Source organism: Ischnura elegans, chromosome 13, assembly GCF_921293095.1.
Source record: "Ischnura elegans chromosome 13, ioIscEleg1.1, whole genome shotgun sequence".
Lineage (NCBI taxonomy): Eukaryota > Metazoa > Arthropoda > Insecta > Odonata > Coenagrionidae > Ischnura > Ischnura elegans.
Genome location: NC_060258.1, coordinates 18,938,531 through 18,959,905, shown reverse-complemented (window position 1 = coordinate 18,959,905; position 21,375 = coordinate 18,938,531). Strand labels below are relative to the sequence as shown.

Sequence of the window (21,375 nt, the reverse complement as noted above, 5' to 3'; positions counted from 1 at the left end):
CAATTGCTCTTCAGTGTACTCACCCTCATCAATCATCTTGCGTAAAGTCCCACAGAATTCTCTAGCTGCTTCACTGTCACTGGAACGAGATTCTCCTTGCATGTTAACTTGCGCTACCCTATGGCGAATTTTCCACCTCGATAGCCAGCCAGCAGAAGCAACAAAATCATGAGCACCACCTATTTGTTTATTTAATTTAATTGCCTGTGCTTGTAAAAGTGGACCAGATAATGGAACACCTTCACTGCGCTTCTGAACAAACCACGTGAACAAACATTCATCCACATCACCAGCAGCACTCAATCTGGCCTTTTTTCTATCAAGTCCTATTTCGTCATCCACTTGATCAACGAATGATCGTAATTTAACTTCTTCTTTCATCCAACCACGAATAGTTCCTTCGGGAACACCAAACTCCCTGAATAAACTTGATTTTGAATCACCGCGTTTCACTCTGTCGATTATGCCCAACTTTTCTTTTATTGTGTAAGTTTTCCTTTTGACAGACATCGTTTTAACCCTAAAATCAATGAAAATTTTCGTAAAAAAGTAATTTTCATATTCACATTAAGACAAAGGTAAAACAGCCCATTCATTATGAAATGCTCGAAGCCTGTGAGCATTGAGTACCTACCTTGGTTTGAGCGCCGCGGTGCGAACGTACGAATGAGAATTATCTCAATCTCCCAGAATCTCGAAAATTATTATAGCCGTGCAACACACTTTTCAGCTCGAGTTCGCAAGACACAATGACCGATCAGGCATTACCGAGTTTTTTTTATGGCTTCGAAACAATGTATGGAATACGTCGCCAACCGCGTTAATACAGTCGCTTGAAGTTGCGACGCGTCGGTAGTCACGCCGAGATAAAATTCGCCACAAAGTTACCTACCACAAAAAAAAGGTCAATGTAATCATCTCGGGGGACATGGTGAGACCCGCGGTATATCCGAAACCGCGGTAAAGTGAGGCGCGTAATAACCGGAATTTACTGTATTTATTATCTGCTAATTTATTAAAATTATTATTAAAACAAGCTATCAAAGCCATCTTAGGTGTGTCCGTTAGGACTCCAGGTAGGCCAATATTTGAAGCTCTTGGCATTCTTACACTCCCCTGTATATGTATTCTGCAATGCTCTATGTTGGTTAAAAACAATCCTTCTCTATTCCCACCAAACAGTGACTACCATTCATACAATACACGTGGTAGAGGCAATACACATGCATTTGGGCACAATTTAGAGTATTTGAGGCGAGGTCCTTTCCACCCAGCTTCCCAAATATACAATTAATAAGCTCCCAAGTTCTTTAAAGCCTGTCTCTTCTCCAGCCATTTTCAAAAGCAGATTATGCAAAATTCTTTACGACAAACGGTATTACAACTTGACTGAATACCTGGAAGATATTCTCTAATTGATTTTTTGTGTATTGCATATATTGTAAATTTGTATATTGTATTAGTATTGTATACAATATGTATACCGTATATCTCCGAATATAGTCCCCCCTTTTTTTCCAAAAATGGCCGAGGAAAAGTAAGGGGGGGGGACTATAATCGAGTGTAATCCAATTTAGCATACAAAAGGTGACCATAAAGTTATAAATAACGGCATAATGGCTAATGTTCTCGTAGTCTTTCTATTTGAGTATATTTTTGAGGATTATAATCGAAGATATGACTATATACTGCCACGTTTTACCGGAAATTAAGACAATTTTTGCCACAAATGTTGTAAAGATACGATTCTTCCGATTCAAATAGCATATCGATTATGCGTTTTCACGGAATCCATGGGGTAGCCGTTAATTTTTCTTGGAAAAGTATTGTTAGAATAATTCAATCGACACTGATCACTTTATGACGCAAAACAATAAATAATTAAAATCAAAACTAAACACACACTATCACACTAATCGAACACTAGAATTGAATCAATAGTATATGCACCCGTCGCTCATTAAATAGTAACACGATTTAAATCATTGCGAAAAATAAACAGATAAAGTAAACCTTTCGTGACGATTTCGCATTTCATTGCGGCCGTAGCTACTACGTGCCCGTGCGGTTCGTGTTTACAACCACTGCCTTTACCGCCATCACAGAACAAGAATGCGTAATGGTTATGCATTTGTTTCTGAAAAGGCGCAATAATCAATGGCTTTAAACCAGAAGCGCCGGCATTACTGCATTTGTTCGAAATCCAGCGACTCAGCATCGAGAGTGCGATCAATTTATCGAGGAATATCTTCAATTCGCCAGGGTAAGTAGGATCGATAAATTACGTCACATAATATTTCGCAATTATTTCAGCGATATTTTCTTTATTAAAAATAATTTTACGTTCAACAGTGAGGTGATGGGTCAAGTAGAAAGATGAGGATCAATCCTGCGGCAGATAAGAAGCCATCAAAGACGTAGTTTTGATGCCAATTTAAAAATAGCCGTTGCAGAATACGCCGTAAATCATAGTATTCATATGACGGCTGAAAATTTTGGCGTGGAAAGAAAGTCTTTGGAAAGATTGCAAAGCGCTAATACATCGCGGAAGTCATTTCGGGGGTCTCGATGCGGCAGATTCATAGAATTAGAGGAAAATATCGTCGAATTTGTGCGCAAATGCAGAGCAGAAACTCTTTGTGTAACTTATGCAATGATTCGCAACGATGCATTGAAAATTGATAACATATTTTTTCAGTGTTTATGTTTGGTGGAAAAAGTTTATTTCTTAATTTTATTACTTTGATATTTGTAAGTCCTGTAGTTTAATTATTTTGCTTAGCAGGCATTAGATGGCTATATTTTTATAATATTTATAATTTATTTAACACAATTTTATTTAGATTTCCTAAATTCTACTAGTCACTTGGATTTGACATGACTTGCGATGGGTGTGTTACACTGGGTCTAAGGAAGTTTCAGGGCCAAATGCAATACTCTTTATGGGCTTTATGTTAAAGCTTATATATTTACATTGTCTGTAGTCATTTGGAAATCAAAAATATTAATAATTTGCGAGTGTTTAAAAAAATACAATAGCCTTGGATACTTGAAAAATTTTCTCATTACTTCATTACATCTGGTTAAGGAACTATAAATTACTGATACATGCAATGGATAACAACATATTTTAGGAATAGTTATTTTGTTGTGATGGAAAATGTGTGAACAGATTTGTTCTTATTATTCACAGAAAAAAATAGTTTTTATTGACTCTAGAATCTTAACTTGCTAACCACAGAAAAACTGCCTTCCTTTGCATTTTAAAATTTTTCCCAAAACTGGGGTCTCAAAACTAGGGGGGGGGACTATATTCAGAGGGGGACTATATTCGGAGATATAGGGTACTTCCAATTTGACGAGTTCTATGTCACATGACCAGCGGAACAATAAATTTTATTATTATTATTATTAACAATTATACTGATAAGGGTGCAGCTCTTTACGATGGGGAAACTTAGATGTCAGCAAAAGAGGGAGCAGAGAAGAATGAGAGCGTTCGAGATGTGAGCGCGAAAAAGAATGGAGAAGGTGAGATGGAGGAAGGAGAGGAATAAGGAACAAAGAAGTGCTGCCCATGGTGAAGAGAAGGGGGAGAGGGGAAGGATGAAAGTAAGGATAGGGAAAGAGTGAAAGGGCCAAACGTGAATGGGCGTTATTGCGCATCGAAGAGTTAAGATGCGAGCGGTGCAGGGGGGGTGATTCGCAAAATGCTCCCTGCACAGCAAAACCTCTATACATCGTCATGGAGGGGACCAAAATTTAGGCAATTTGATGTATGGAGGTTCACTATATGAAGAGGTTTCAGTGATGGGCACCATCTTTCTATGTCCCTCGAAAATGAAAGGCACTACTGTCTTTTACACTACATATTATACTAGCTGACCCGGCGAACTTCGTACCGCCTAACAATCAATGAACTTAAAGTTTACTTACACCATTTATAAATCAAGAGCGGCTGTATCGTTTTTAATCATGTTTAATTTATTATAATAAAATAAGGATACAAATTCCATACTTTAAATAGTTCAAATTGAGCATATTAAAAAAATTATTTTAAAGTATGGAATTTGTATCCTTATTTTATTATAATAAATTAAACATGATTAAAAACGATACAGCCGCTCTTGATTTATAAATGGTGTAAGTAAACTTTAAGTTCATTGATAAGCATATGAGCATTTGGCGGTACATCATATGTTGCAACTTTTTCATTGTTCAAAAACTGAAGGTTTTCATTGTTAAATTATATATTTAAAAATTAGCAATAAATGTAATTCAACTCATTCACAAAGAAGAGCAAAGTCCATTTTCATTGAAATGCACATCGATATAAATATATTTTTGATGCTAATGTTTTAAAAAATGAACGAATATAGTAAAAATGGCTGGATTTTTCAGTAGGGCTTAAAATTTAGCAGCCGGCACTCAAAGTGTTAAAATCTTGTATTTTTGGATCATAGAAAAATTGCGAATTGCGAATCAGAAATAGCATCTTTTGAGACCTTACTCTTCAATACATCCTCATAACATCCTGGAAAATTAGTAAAAATAAACTGTAGTTAGAATCCACTTACCACTCCGCTTCCATCCGTCTTCTTGCGCTTGGAGTTCACTGTCGTCGTACTGTGGCCGTGGACGCGGCTCACGTGTGCGTTGAGCGAGCCAAGCTTGCGGAAGACGCAAGGGCACTCGTAGCAGCGAAAAGCCTGCTCTCCGCTCACTGGGATTGCATGCACACGCAATATGTGCGCCCTCAGGTTGCCTGCGTTGAAAATAAATAACCGAATCAAAAAGTTTGGAAATCTGGCACATATCCGCATCAAATAATTGAAAATGAGCGATTTTTTTAGGCATGAATTTTCCGGGAATTATTTCCTTGCAAAAAGATCAATGGTAGACATTCAAAAGGGGGAAGTTTTACCAAAAAAATACAGTGAGTCCTCGTTCAACGTCACTTACCGTTCCTGAAAAATTTGATGATAAACGAAATGACGTTAATCGAAACATAAATCCCGTAAGAAACAATGTTAAAAGTGAATATCGGCTTCTAGACCTCACAATTCCTTTTATTTAAAAATTTAGCGTATCATATCTGGGGCATTTTTTACGATGGGAATTCGCTATGGTGGTCGCCAGGGGCGAGCATCACCTGGGCATCACCAATCAGATCACCATTAGTCGCACAGGCAATCGCTGAAACATCGTCGCAATTAAAGAAACCAAAATTATTGTTAACACGGCGACGTGACGTTTACGTTTTGCAAGGATTTTTTTTGCGAAAAAGTGACGACAAAAACTCCGAGTTCTACGCGGAAAATTCCTTGAGATCACTTTTTAGGTTCCTGAAAACCATTATGCCAAGTAAAGCCTTGCGCACCCACCTAAGAATTCATTTTGCAGAAAATTTGCTGAAACTGTAAACGCAATTAACAATAAACACACCGCTTTACACTTCGTTTTGACTGACCGCATGACCGCCCGAAAAACGAACAACCTGCTCTGCATTTTTTCTCTTGCGAAATTTAAAAGACTAAACGAATGACGATCTCAAAATTTTCGTGACGTTATCGCGAAATTACGTTGCACGGGGTGACGTAGAACGAGGACTCACTGTAGTTCATTTTCCACAAATTCCCCTTCCAAAGGGTAAAATGTGAGGTGATGCCACGTGCAGCCAGTTATAGGCGACCCTTGGGCTTCATGCACTCAAAATTTTTCGATCATTCACACTCGTCGTAAAACCATAAAATTCTTCAAATAAACTTTTAACTATGTCAATATACAAAATTAGCTGACTCATTATTAACTTTGTGGCATTCCATTATTAGTTTTCTTAGTTATTTTACTATTAAACATTAGGGATGGTCGGTTTGGATACCTATGTTCCAAATATCTGTGGATATCGCCCTTCATCGGATACATCGGATCCAAAGTCGCGGAAGACATCGGATTTGGATCCAAAATTTTAAATAATAGCTTTCAGAGAATGCAACACCCCATAAGTATGGAAAGAGTTCCGATTTTATCTTCGAATGCGCCGTCGCATGCGATTCTTGTCCCACCATTTTGTTTGAAAGCTCTCGCAGAGGTTACTAAGCAGAATTTCAGCCGTGGAAAATAAAAAAGGCAAAATACGACTGGTACATAGTGTGACTCTTCCCAACAATCATCGGGGGAATCTCAGCAACAGGAATTTGAAAATGCATTTGGATCCGAAAATATCCGATCCGAAAGATCCAGCTCCGAAAATCAAGGATCCGATCCGAATCCGGATCCGATAAAAATCCTGGATCCCTCCATCCCTATTTAAAATACATACAGTAAAACCTTTATGTAGTGAACCTCTTTACATCATAAACCTCCATACATCATACCACCCCTATGGTCCTGTCTGATTTACATGTAAATTTAAAGGCAAACCTCTTTGTATTGAACCTCTTTATATCATAAAACCTCCACTTATCATACCAAGGAGATACCCCCGAGACGGCCAAACTACCTCCGCAACTCGTACCGAGAGACCAAGGGACCATTAATGCAGCCGTGATTACCTAATTGGAATGACATTTTCAGCAATAAATTTTTCACTATTTTTTTTCTTATATATCTTTAATATGCTGTAATTTTCACGTTAATCATTAGTTGTGGGTGGCCATTTTGTTCCATATGAGAGCATACCTAACAGTAAATAAGAAAAAAGGTATCCAACTATCCTGAGTGACTGTGGAATTCAGAGAGATCACATTGTTTTCTCTTGAATCATGGCAAAAATCATGCGATAGCACTCGCTTTCTGTAATTATTAAATAATAAATACATGTTCACTAATGCATGCACGTTTGTTTAAACGCATAAATATAATGGTTTAAAAGACAGGAGTGCCTTTCATTTCCGAAGGACATAAAAAGATGGTGCCTATCACTAAAACCTCTCTATAGTGAACCTCCATACATCAAATTGCCAAAATTATGGTCCCCTCCATTGCGATGTAAAGAGGTTTTACTGTACCTTGCGCCGTGTTTGTGAAGAGCTATCCTCATTACTTTCAAGTTAACTCTAACTTTCACAGTCATGACACTCACTCTAAAAATGACATTCCTAGTAATCTATATTCATTTAGCCTATGCCAGAACGGCCCCCATTACAGTGAGTCCTTGTTCTACATCACCCTGTTTAACATCATTTCACGATAACGTCACGAAAATTTTGAGATTGTCATTCCTTTATCACACCTTCGCTTCACGATAGCGTCAAGTCTTTTAAATTTCGTGCGAGAAAAAATGCGAAGTGGCGGGCATTGCAGGTTGTTCGTTTTGTGGGTGGTAATACAGCCAGTCTTTACAAAGTATAAAACGGTGTGTTTATTGTTAATTGCGTTTACGGTTTTAGTAAATTTTCTGCAAAATAAATTCTTCAGTAGGTGCGCAAGGTTTTACTTGACATAATGGTTTTCAGGAACCTAATATGTGATTTCAAGGAATTTTTCCGGAACTCTGAGTTTTTGTCGTCACTTTTTTCACCGTGTTCACAATAATTTTGGTTCCTGTAACTGCGACAATGTTTCAGCGATGATGATGCCCAGGCTACGCTCGCCTGGGTGACCACCATAGCGAAGCCGAAAAGCAAATGCCGGAAGATGTAAAAATGGAGAAGGATTTATGTCAGTGCTGCTATTGTCGTCGATGAAGACTGGAACTCGTATTTATGCCATAGTTTGGCATTCCCATTGTAAAAAATGCCCCAGATATTATACGCTAACATTTTTTTGCGTAGGAATTGTGAGGTCTAGGAGCCGATATTAACTTTTTACATTGTTTCCTATGAGATATTATGTTTCGATTAATGCCATTTCGTTTATCATCACATTTTTCAGGAACGTTAAGTGACGTTAAACGAGGACTCACTGTACTCTATTGCTGCAATTTACGATAAGTTACCATCTGGTTTAAAACCCTACACCTCAGCAATGATTTTTACAAATACATTGAAGATCTTGCTATATCATCATCATCTTGTGGTGATGATGATGATGATATAGCATGATCTGCCCGTCGGCAAGTCCCCTGCGCCAAAGCTGTCTCTATTCCCTCCTGTCTCTGGCCACCTTCTTGAAGTCTCCATACCTTCCAATTTTAACGTTGTCGATAAACTTTAGCCTTCCCCTTCTTCTGATCCCTTCCACCGTTCCCTCCAAAGTTACTTTCAAAATTCCATTTCCCCTCATCAAATGTCCCAGCCAGTCACCCTTCCTTTGATTTATTTTGTCCATCAATGTACTTTCCTCATCTATCCTTTTTAACACTTGCGTCCATCCAGCATATTCCCTCCATCTCCCTCCAAAATCAAATCTCAAACCCCCCAATCCTGTCCCTGTCTCTCTCTTCCCCATCATCCAAGTCTCACATCCATACATAAACACACTCCACACACAGCATTTCACCAATCTCTTCCACAATTGTAATTCCAGTACCTTGTTAAACAACGCTCTCTTCTTCTTCTTCTTGAAAACTCCTTTTGCCATTCCTATCCTTCTTTTTATTTCACCTATACTTTTCCAGTCTTCAGTTATAGCAAGCAAGCTATATAGCAAGTGTTATTATAGTGTTCAGGAATTTTTTAAGAATATTCTGTAATCTGTGTTTTACTGCAATTCTTTTATGTCTCTGCCAATGTAACCTGTATTTTATTTCACGAAACCCACAGAAAATTGTATCCCTACAGTGTTAATAAATATTATTATTATATTACTACTACTTTTCCTGACGGAAGGTTAAAAGTGCTAAATCACTATCTGCAACTTCTGTCTTGAATATTTCACTATTTCTTACACAACTACTTTTAAAAGTATATTTGAACTCCCGAGTTGAGGCGTAATGTGACTGATAGGCACAAATACGAAAACACATTATCAAGTCAAAGCATGGCTCAGAGCTGCAACTTGAAACGTTAATGCACTATTATCAGTGTAGTCTAACAATTAAACGATATCTTTCGTGCAGTATATACACTAGGGTGGTCCTTATTTTTAAAGTTTTTGAATTTCTTTTGGGACAGCCCCCAGTTTTGTTTAATTTGGTGAGAAAATAAACCATGAAAATTGTTTTTGCGATCGGATGCCGGGAAAACGTGCCTCATTGCACTTTAAGTTTTGAAATTTTGGTATTTTCGGGTGTTTTGCGGACATAACTTAAGATAATGTCACTCTCGGATCATTCTATCCCTTTTTTGTCTTCTACAACGACTTGTTAGACATTTGCAGAGATTAAACTCAAATTTCTTTCATTTCTGTCCCTTGGTTCCCGAGATATCGCACCGAGAGTGAGAGCGTGCCACCCCAGTCAGACACTTTGGGTGGCACGCGGGTTGCATACTCTCAATTTTTGGTGATCGTTCTCACTCATCGTAAAAGCATGACATTCTTTAGATAAAATTTACACTTCGTAAATATAACCTTTAATGATACATTTATTACTGTTTATTACTGAAATGGGCTTAGTAGTAGCGGTTTATTCTCTAAATTTTATATCTCAGTGCTTCTATCTAAATTCAGCCTAAATATTCGCAAAATCTTTAACTTTGGGGCCCGAGAAAATCAAAATTACAGGTCTTCATTATTGAGGTAAAATTACAGGCAGTTATCAAAATTTCCTCTTACAATTAGTATTAAAAGAGGAAATTTCGATAACTGTCGAAATTCCAGGCGTACGTCTGCAACACCGCGCGATAATATTAAAAAAATGCTGCAAAATTTTCTTCTTCATAGCTTCGATGTTCAAAATAGGGGTGCGCCTCTTACACACGCTTATGCGGTACCTTTCAAATTGTGACGAGTTTGGGCACAATGAGCTTCTCTGATCCAAACTTAAACAACTTCCCGTGGGGACGGCCAAAGTCAAACGAAGCAAGAGGGCTGCTGCAAGGAGCATTTCAAAAAAAAAAGCTACCATGAGCATCAAGGGTCCATGCCGCATAATAGCGAGAAGAAATGAAAAAGCACTCGCGCTGTGATCTTCAGACGGAAGGTTCAAAGTAGTGGTTTAAGTGATAGTAAAATATCCAAGAAAACTTAAATCAATATAATCTAGAAAGTTATATTCATCTTCGCCTGTTACCAAAATGAGCTTTGCTGCTGTGATTTATTCTCCACATCTGTTTGTCTCCAATTTCAGCCTGAATTTTTGCAAAATAGGGTGGTTTCCTATTATCTTTTTTATTGCCTAAATCGAAAGATTATTACTCCTGGAGTAGCTATTTCACGCTTTTAGATTTTAAAATGACGATATCTATTTTTCGCGATTAAATGAAAAGTGAAAATTTTCAAGCGCGCAAAAACGCGACGCGTAAGTAGGAATGATGGGAAAAAGTCCGTGCGACGCATTTCCGGTTCCCCCTCCCGCCTTGTGAGGTGACCTTGATCGAGGCTCTGAGCGCTGATAGGACGCAGGATGCTAGCGGGTAGCTGAGTACCTTGCTGGCTGGTAGCATTTGGCTTAAAAAAGGTTTATTAATACCATATCAAGCGAAGAAAACTTTCCAACCATAGGCAGTTTTAATAGGTGATTATTAAGACATGTTTCCCTGAGCTCTGTGCCTCATGCATGCATTGGTAACCTCAGGCGATGTGTAACTCCTATCTTCTCGTGTAGAAACTAGGTCCCTGTGACGTCACGTGGAGTGGAATCGCATGGGCGCCAATCTGACCTTTTTCAAATGAGGATAAAATTTGACCCTTGCCATTCCTCTAAACCGGTATTTCTAAAACTAAATAATTTGTGTATTATGAATACACTAATGGTGGGTAACGAATCGCAAATCAATGCCTTTCCTTTCTTAGATGAAGGAAACTACCCTATTACACAGAGTGGACAGTATGTGGACAAGCAATGAGCCAGTAGGTGATGAGAGTGTACTCACCTCGTTGTCGGAATCCGGCCGAGCAGAACTCGCACGTGAAGGGTTTGACTCCAGAATGCTTCGTCATGTGGATTTGGAGGGAGCCCTTTTGGTTGAAGGCTCGGCCACACGTCATGCACTAGAAAGAAACAAATGACAAACTAATCACTACTCACTCTGCCATCCATCAGAAGCCAGAGAAAGGAGTTGAAACTCCAATGGTAAAACAATTTGGGCAGAATTAAATACACCAAAGGATGAAGTTTGCCATGAAAAAATATTTGACTTAGCTGGAATTCGAACCCAGATCTTCCGATTGCCGGTCTGGCGTGTCAACCAGTTCCACCATCAAGCCATTTTCTCAGAGCAAACTTCGGGATGGGTTTCACCAAACGAGATGTTGACGTCACACGTCCACACTGTGGCACATGTGGCAAAGGTCGTGCTTACTAAGCCACTGTCGGGGTGAAGAACCCTTATTTTTCCCCTGGTCTGCGACGACGAATTTCAAAAGCACTGCAGGAACAAGTGATTTGTATGCAGTCACTTGCACGGATGCAAAATACACCAGAGGAAAACCCATCCCGAAATCTGCTCTGAGAAAATGCCTTAGTGGTGTAACTGGCTCACACATCTGACCGGCAATCGGGAGATCCGGGTTCGAATCCCGGCTAAGTCAAATATTCTTTCATGGCGAACTTCATCCTTTGGTGTATTTAACTTTGCACCCGTGCGCGTGACTGCGTACGAAGTCACTTGTTCCTTCAGTGATTTCAAACTTAAAACCAATAGCCTAGTCTTTAATAGAACCATTTCTTACAATTAATAACTGCCTCATTTAATTTTGATAGAATTTCAAAAATTTGAGACATATATGTACCTTGTATCTTAAAAGTTTGAAGGCAATTTTTTTTTCTTACTTACACAAATTTAAGTTCCTCAGAAGTTGTCTTAATGGAATTCAGATTCCTTGGATACATAATTATATTCCCTAAATACTTGAAATAATCTGTTGTTCGGTTGCTAACGTACCTCTCGTCGTGAAGGAAAATAGAGAATAGGGTAGAAAAATTGGTCTATTTTTTTCCTTCATCAAAATTATTCAGGGGTCCGCTGATTTTTTCTTCCAAATAACTTATTATTATTCCAACAGTATTACTTTCATAAATCACAAGTAAGTTCAATTGCCATTTCTTACATTATCTGTACTTGAAATGACAGACTAAAGCATGTAAGTTTACTTATAGATTGAATTAGTACGACCCGTTTTTCATGACATAGTTGCATCATCAGAACCAGACATTTTATGACGTTACGTACGATCTAACATAATTACATTGTCACCTAATCTAATGGACATTGTAGAGACTGTTTGCTTTGCAATTTGGGCAGCTTAGGATGAAAGATAACATTTAATCATTAAAGTATTCCACCAATTACGGTAGGTTTCCATGGAGTACGTAAGGAGAATTCTGGGAGCCTCCCCTTCCATCATGCACTTCCCTCTTCAGTGCACAATAAGGCCTACTCTCTTTCAATCTATCTAAAAATCCTATTCTTTTCCTTCCCCTCCCTCGTTTACCTAACATTCTCCCCTCCAACACCATTTTCAACATGTGCTCTGCAAATTACTCAAAAAAAAAAGAAAATTAAACAACTTTAAAATTTACCATTGCTTACATTTAGACAATGAGCTAATTGGTGTTTCATGGCCGTGGAATTAGAAATCAACGGCTAAGTTCTAACAACACCCATCTCAAATATGTCCGGTTTGAGATGGGTACCTTAAACAAAGTGTAATAATATTTAAAATTCAAGCATAAAACAACTCTTTGCTTGCAAATAAATGCTTCTTTTTCAGTTTTATGAACTTTTAGTTTTCAATTTCGGTGTGCAAGTAAAACAATAATCGTTTTTTGCTCTCCCGAAAAGTTGCTATTTTTGAGATATGTGTTGTTAGAACTTAGCCATCGAAATGGTTTCTGGACCTCTTATTGGTGCTTTCTGAAACTGCTTCTTTCATAATCTATCTCAGGGCTGCATTCTCAGTTGACCCTGTAAGGCCAACCGACCCTGGATACGTCATCTTAAACTGATCTACCTCCCTCCCTCCTTTACCTAACATTCTTCCCTCCAACACCATTTTCAACATCCCCTCCTAGCTAATTACTCGCTCCATACCTGACATACAAACTAGAGGGAGTGGGGGGGACTGTTGGGGTAGGGAGAGGGTGGAAGGGGGTCTTCCTTGGGTTATAAAAGCCAAGGGGATCTGATTAGACCACTAGAAGATGTCATGATATTCATGTTCCCAATGTAAGGACTAATAAAAATCGGCAATTGGGCCATCTAATATGGGTCTCCATCTTTTCAACAAACTTCCTTCTGAGCTTAAACAAACAGAGTCGATAATAAAATTCAAAAGTAGCCTAAAAATGTTTCTTTTAAATAAAATGTATTCCTCAGTGAATGAGTTCTTCGATGACTCCTATTAACTTAAATCTCTCTTTTTGTATGCTCATAATTAAATTAATGGCTTTTACTTTTTTTTAATTGAATGTATGGGTATTCTTATTGCTTTTTTTTCCTGATTTTGGCGTGCCTTATATCATTGTACATACTGCTTTCATTTTGTATTTTTGATCGCTAGGCAAATATATATTATCTAATCTTATTGGATGGGGAGGTGGGTGGGGGCGATGCAACCAAGCTGACTAAATGTAGTGAAAGGTGGACAAAGGAGCAGGTAAATGTTCATGGAAAATATGTTCAAAAGTGAAGGAAATCATAGTTTTAAGGTGTAATTACATGATAATTAAAAAAAATCTACTTCAGTGTTCTATTTATCAAAAACGGAGGTCACTTTCGCCCATATATTTAGGAGAATAGGATATTCACTGCAATAATCAATTGCCCCCGACTAGGATATCGTGGAGCCACCACTTTCGTCCTTGTCATTTCTTTTTGCTCCAATTCCAATTCACGTTTCCTTCCACCTCGGCTACTGCTTATTGCATTTCTGTGAGTGAGCATGCAGCTTTTCCTTTCATTATAAACAGAGTGTCCCATTTATCTTGACCACCCAAAATAACTTTTTGTCCAGATGCAAAAATGTGTCAAGCAAATGTTCATTAGCCGTCAGGGGGACATCAATCAGCATGATTGCCTCCCTTGTAGCTTTGTTATTTACAAAGATATGAACAACGGTATGTCTTTTTTAAGGGCACCCTATATTTTTTATTCGGCAATTCATTTCCTCTCCTAAAGACTTATTCAAAAACGTAGCACAGTGGACCATTAACATAAACAGAACATTATGAAAACATAAGAAACTCTTACTGTGGACAAGTTTCTTACTACTGGTGTGCATTTTACTATGTTTTCATTTATTCACCGTCAACGTCAGCAAGTGGAGTAGTTCCAATACCTGCGTACCTGCACTAAGCGCTAGAGAGTCAGTCATTTTTCGTAGCACTATAAATAGTAAATAAGGTCATAAAGTGTGTCACGACAGACGCTCACCCACCTACTTATGAGTATATTTAAATTCATAACAGATGTGAGGAAAAAATGTGTCAGGCTTGTCAATTTTCCCCGGAGTGTCCAGACATAAGAGATTCAGGTTATCAAGGTTATAATGTTGATCATATGACTCTTCTAAAATGCTTAAAAAACTAAAAACTCACTACTTATAAAATTTCCCGGGGAAGGATCCCCGGTTTGCCCCCCCCCCCTCCCGATAATTTTTGTAAGTCGGCATCCCTGGGTCTGACAGCCACACTTACAATACTTCTCATATTTTGGAGTAAAAACTACATGCAACAATTACTCTATGAAATATACTCTTCATTTTAATATTAAAGTTGTTCTTTTTTTTTTGAAAATTTTTAAACCACACACTCAAGTACGACACCTCCTGGGAAATACCAAGGATAGGATTTAATTATCATTCAAAGAATGAATAAAGTGTGTCGCCCTTGGACGACGACGCACGCACGCACGCACGCGCAAGCACACACGCACCTCGTATGGCCGCTCCCCTGTGTGGATGCGCATGTGGCGCACCAACTGGCTGGGCTTCTGGAATCCCTTCATGCAGTTCTTGCACTTGTGCAGGAAGGACGAGCGGTCAATGTTGCGTTTGTGGTTGCGCCGCAACAACGACGCCTTCACCTGCAAAGCAGCAAACAGAAAAAAATGCAAGTCACACAAGTTTACATAAAATATTGCACACACGTAAAAAAAACCACAGCAAGGCTTTAGTTAACCCGTCAGCGCCCAAAGTTTCTTTAAATTCACACACAGTTCATTTTTATAAAGTATGATACATATGAACTCAACACAATGACCACAATTCAAACTGACTGAATAATAGGGGAAACCTTCTACTAACAAGGAGACATCGCCAAAGTGATGTTCGGGATCTGAATGCGGATATTATTTTCTAAAACTATATAGGTAAGATAGAAAAAAGTGTCAAGGCTTTCTTCCACATAGGCCCGGGTTCGAGAGATATTCGCTAGTAAAAATTTCGCGCAGCATGACATCCCTTGAGTAATCGCTACCTCTTAACTACGACCGTGTTTTTCTCTCTTCTAATTTTTGAAATCACTGTTACATTTTATCCCCATTCGTTTTACTTAGTTACTTCGTGATTTTTTAAATTTAATATCAATTTATGGATTTTAAACGAAACTCCGAATTGTGCCTTACCACGGCGATTACTCAAGGGATGTCATGTTGCGCGAAGTCTCTACAAGCGAATATCTATCGAACCTGGGCCTATGTGGAAGAAAGCCGTGACACTTTTTCTACCTTACCTACATATATAGTTTCAGAAAATAACATCCGTATCCAGATCCTGAACATCACTTTGGCGACGTCTCCTCGTAAGTATGCGCACCGAAAGGTACGCTAAAATTCACATATTAAATGCATTGCAGGAGTATTGGCTCAACACTGCACTGGGTGCCATATGGCACCCGTGGGCATTCACGAGTTAATAAGGGATTTCTTTGGAATTCAACCATGTCGGGTGAAACATGATGGAACTCCTTCATGGCGTATCAGAAAGGAAAGACAATGGCAGGTTCCACAATTAATTAATTACTGCAACCAGTTTCGATTAAATTAGCCTGATGATGATACAGTAGGTTCCGATTAATTGGGACATATTGGAAGGGGTACACTAAAAAAAGCAACAGCTCGTAACCTGTATGTTTCGCGCATTAAAATTGTTAATTCTGTTTCAAGGAGAGGCGAAAGCAAAATTTACTAGCAAGATGCTTCTAGGGAGCCTCTAGTTACAGATTAACTCTTTCACAGCCAGCTCATTTCAGGCATTTCAGGTGGGATGTACGAAGACTGCCAAGGCTACTTTCCGGAATTTGCAACATTTCAGATTTAAAAATTTTCAGCTAAAGTAGATTCTGGTTAATTGGGACATAGCAATTCTGGGCACTTCCCTTTTATTCTACATCGGCCCAAGCTGGAAGGGGAGGGTTTCCGTTCCGAGGGCGTCCACCCCCTCTAAGATTAGAATGGAAAGTAGAATAAATATGAAATGGCACGTCATGACTGAAGGTAATGGAATCCCACGGGACTGCGGGGAAAAGCAAAATAGAAATAGGTTTCACTACGAATAGGGAAACGAGGTTAAGTTGTGAAAATAGGTAATGCTCTCTCTCTCTGTCACTTTTTTTGTAAGAACTGAGTCAAACTAATTAACCTATTTCAGACGTTTGCTGCAAGACTTATTTGTTGCGTATGTATTCACGCCGGCTGGAACGTTCGTCCTTCGCAACTAGAATCATGGGATGTTAGCCTTATTTCCGTGCTGGCTGGTTGTTGCAATGGTTCGCTGTCCAGGATGGGTTCAAGAAAGTTAATCTTGGTTGGAAGAAGGAAAATTCCAACGATTTATAAATGGTATACCAAACTTTGATGTATTTATGGACATACAAATGTTTTATCATAATGAAGGCGTTTAGGTATTTTAGCAGTGACATTACAAACGCAGAGATACGACAACTACAAGGGTTGGTGTGCGCTAAAATGTTAATTTTTTTCTTTGCTTATACTGACCAACTTCCACATAAAAAATGAAAACCACTCTAGCAAGAGCACATACCATTAAAGGTTTGCGGCAAGCAACAATATGCGTACAAACATAATCACTAAGAACACAAAACGAATATAAAATGCCATAAATCTCGAACACTTGTAATTGACATTAGGTACTCCAAACACTTGTAATTCACATTACTCCAATATGTGCATGTATAATAATAAACGATTTTTGTTAAAGTTAATCTTTACTGGTTGAAATTAGTAAATTTATAGGTGATACAGATATAAAGGTACACGGCAGGTCACGCAGCGTAATTTATACTCCACTGGTGACGGGCTCATCTTGCTAATCTAAAAACATTAGCTACAATACCTCGAACTTTGAAAACTCGCAATATAGGCTATCAAAGTACATTGTAGGAATACATGAGACCATTCTAGCCCAGAATGTACGTACAATGTTGAAATCCATGGTTTTCAAAGATTGAGGTATTTTATACGACAGCACCCCCAGTCCGGGGTTATCAACTTTTATTTCATCCTATTTATTAATGGAAATTATATTTTGGAATGGTTCTTTTAGCACTGCTACTGAGGTAAACGGGTAGGTACTGAGTACTAGGTACTGAGGTAGGTACTGACTAAGTAAATTCCATTCCAAATATAATTTGATCTCGTTGCAAGGAGCCCTTAACAAGCAACATTCACTAAGTGTCTTTCGCTGATTTCGACAGCCAAGACATGCAAGACGTCGTAAACCTAGGAGTCGGCAATACAAGCCAGATGAACTGAATGTGTCGTTTGCGCAGTCTGCCTCCAGGTGACTCTGTTATGAGTTCAACTTGTACGATTGTCCGAACGAAATTAGGACAAATTCTATTTTCTATTCAGAAATTCATACATTCTTACATTTTTGTGTAGTGATCCGGAAATGGAAGATTTCCATTTCCAAAATATGCATAAATATGTTGTTGTGTGACGTCTCGGAATAGCCAGCAGAGATGTGAATCCCTGTGATGATGACATTCTCCATTCCCTTAGCATTTTGCAAGAGTCTCCCATACTTATAGCTGCAATTGCATCTTCGCCAAGACTTTTCCAGCAAATATCATCCATTTTTAATCAGTTACCGATTCAAGCTTCAGGTAAAATAGCTGTCCGGTGAATAAGATCATGTAATACATGTAACTTTGCATACTTTATCCAGCTATAAATGCCCTTTGCTGCTAATGCATGTCTTGAAATTCTGGTCCATTCAAAGTATTTCCAGGCTTGTGATTTTTCAAGAATTTTTCCGGACCCCCGCTGACTGGGTGGTGGCCGCGGAAATTTCAACGGGAGAAAACACACGGACCTCTCAGATGGCAATTTAGCTAAAACGCTCGACAAATTGCGTTTAAAACTTCCGTCAAGAGTTTTCCCCAGAACGAGTGCTCTTAATATCCTCGAATATAACCGCTGAGAACAACTTTGCGGAGTTGGCCTTAACTCACCCTGTTTATGTAGCAAATAAAACTCTTGGGTTTGAAGCAAAGCGAACTGCTGAATAAAGAAACTGCGAAAATTCGTCAGACCAGGAGGAGCTTTCGTGGTGAGACCAGGAGAGACTCGCCTAGCGAACTTGTGTCAAATGAAAGAACGTATACGAGCAAAACACGGGAAATTATGGACTTGCCCAGTGGACAAAGTATGCCTCGGGATTAGTACCTTTTCAACTTTAAGAACGCCTAACCTTCCTCTTCCCCTTCCTTTCCTCTTTGATGAAAACATCCTGGTTCCACTTCCCTATACACCCATGTCTCGCATAGCGCAAGGGATACATTCCTTGGGGTCTTTGCGCTATACGAATTTGCGTTATACGAGAGCGTTTTAACATAGGGAAGATAAGGATGCGTTCCTGGTAGCATAGGTCTTGGGTATTGAATTTCCTCTAAAACATCTATATTCCCATTAAAAGCCTTAGAAAACATTATTTATATAAATTTTTATAGTTTAAAACATCTTTAAAGATAGTATGCTCGCATTCAAAGACTTTTATTCACGTTAAAAAAAATTCTTACGTGCTTTTGAAATTCCCTCCTGTCGTGCGGGTGGGCTAACATGATCTGCTATCTCAAGGGATCGTATTGCGTTGCCGGCAGTTGACGATTTTTCAAACTAGTCTAAAAACAACTATCGTGTCACCCAGGCCCTTTTGTCGCTCATCGAAATGACAGGAAAATGCTACTTTGAATGCCATTTCATAGCTAGCGGAGTTTATGAATGATAAATCATTTTAATTTGAAGTCCTCCCAGTCATTAGCAGCTACGTGAAACAGTCTTTAAATGCCTTGAAAGCTGACCCAGGTTTTCCTTCCCTGAAAATGAATGAACAAAATTCCATTCTTTTCCAAAAGAATATCGTCTCGTCAACACTAAAAACTAGTTGAGGGGAAAGGAGCCACTTTCAATCACAGCTTGGAGTTCATCAGAAAACGTTGTGGTGGCTGCGCTATCAACGCTTGCAGATTCACCTGATATCGCCGCACTGAAAATACCTGCTTGCCGTTTAAATTCTGAAACCAACCGGAGCTTTCACTAAATGACTCGGAGCGATTACCACTCTCGTCTTTTTGTACTGACTCACTATGAACTTTCCGTAACTGTAGACCGCTTGGTTGAAGTTGGTGCGGTTGAAGTCACTGATGTTTTAACTTTGTCTTTATTCAGAATGAGGCATCATGCGTTTAAACTTCCGCGCAATATTGCTTTGACGCTCTCCATTTTCAAAGCAATTGACCTATATCAATTTCTCTTCTAGATTTATGGTATTTCTTGATAAATTCTTGATTTTTCTACACGTATTCCTATTTTTTTCCATATTTCTTGGTTTTTACTCTGTATGGCTCTATCTAAATCACCTTCTACTGCTGAACTGTATTCCTGAGATGCAGAAGGCCTACGACTGCGGGGAGGGAACAAAGCCATTGTGTTTGAGACTCTATAGCGGACCCTTTTATGTGTTGATGCTAATTATTCATATGCAACTCGGCCACTGCTCCATTTCTCCCCCGTGAATACCGATGACCTTGAAGGCTTTAACGTAGACCCTCTACCCGGAAGTCAATCGCCTGGTAACCTACGACGGCAAAAATACGTCTCAAACCGTATTGCTGAAAAAAAATCATTTCCACTAGCCCCATGCTTAATTAACGAACTAAATTATTTATTATCTTTCTGTTAAGGAGACGAGATAAATTACTTCGGCAGAACGGCTATCTAGACCCAATGACGAGTAATACTTTTGGCCATTGCACAGCAATGGATTTCGATTAATATATAAACAAAAAAGAAGATATAAGGCAAGCAATAATATTAATATGCGTAAAATGATAGAAATTTCATATGTACTTAGCGCAAGTTCACGTTTTATCACGAGAGCGTTTAAGATTTGTGATTAGGCTACACTGCGTTGCAATGTTTCCCCGAGGAACGAATTTGCGCTATATCGAAATTGCGCTATACGAGACATGGGTGTATAATGACACGGTGGAGATGCTATTGTCACTCACGCACTCAGGGACTCACTCAGTGACTCATACTCAGTCACGGGTCACTCGTCAGTGGTCAGTCAGCAATGTAGCCGTCGGTTGGAGTCGAAGTGCTGGCCTTATGGCCCGTGCGACTGAAGCGCCTCACCATCCACCCGTGTCATCACCAGAAGCTCCTCTCCTTCCCGAGACATTGGTAATATCAAAAAATTATGGCTATTCTGGATGCACAAATCGTCATTACTTTACGTCATTTCATTGAATTGATTGGGGAAACTGGGATTTTAAAAGGAAATAAACTTTGGGTAAAAACTTTAAATACTTGTGTGTGGTTATTCGCTTCCCGACACCAAGGGCAAGAACCCATGTGCAATTCCGTGCAGCGTGCGACTCGCGGCTTTTTTGCGGTGGCGGGCCGCACCATTACATTTGCGTGGTTACTAGGTGAAATTTCGCATTCGTCCTGAGATTCAGACATTCTCACATTTTCTTGTACATTCTAATATACCATGCAACCAGGCCTTAAGGAATAACATGTGTGTCTGCGTTAAATTGCTTATATGTATAAAACTTTGAAAACGAAATATCAAAAAACAGAAACATCAAGCACGAAGAAAACCAAGATCTTAGTATGCAGCAGAAGAGAAGAAGTCAAGACCAACATTAAAATAGGGAGGCAAAAACTGATAGAGGTGGATGAATTCGGATATTTGGGAAGCAAGATAACTAGTGACGGGAGAAGCAAGAAAGAAATTATCAGCAGAATAGCCCAGGCGAAGAGAGCATTCCACCAAAAGAGAGACCTGCTTACAGTGGGAAACTTAAATATGGAAGTAAAGAAACAATTCATAAGAACCTATACCTGGAGTATGCTCCTATAC

The 21,375-nt window shown here is 38.9% G+C and overlaps 1 protein-coding gene across 1 annotated transcript in view; it reads right to left on the bottom strand.

Moving 5' to 3' along the window:
* The window catches only part of LOC124170064 (zinc finger protein 236-like), a 149,306-nt gene that overhangs the window by 100,272 nt on the left and 27,659 nt on the right, over positions 1-21,375 (bottom strand). The window contains 3 exon segments of the mRNA XM_046548750.1: positions 4,578-4,765; positions 10,917-11,034; positions 14,919-15,068. Of these exon segments, the coding sequence (XP_046404706.1) occupies positions 4,578-4,765; positions 10,917-11,034; positions 14,919-15,068 (456 nt within the window).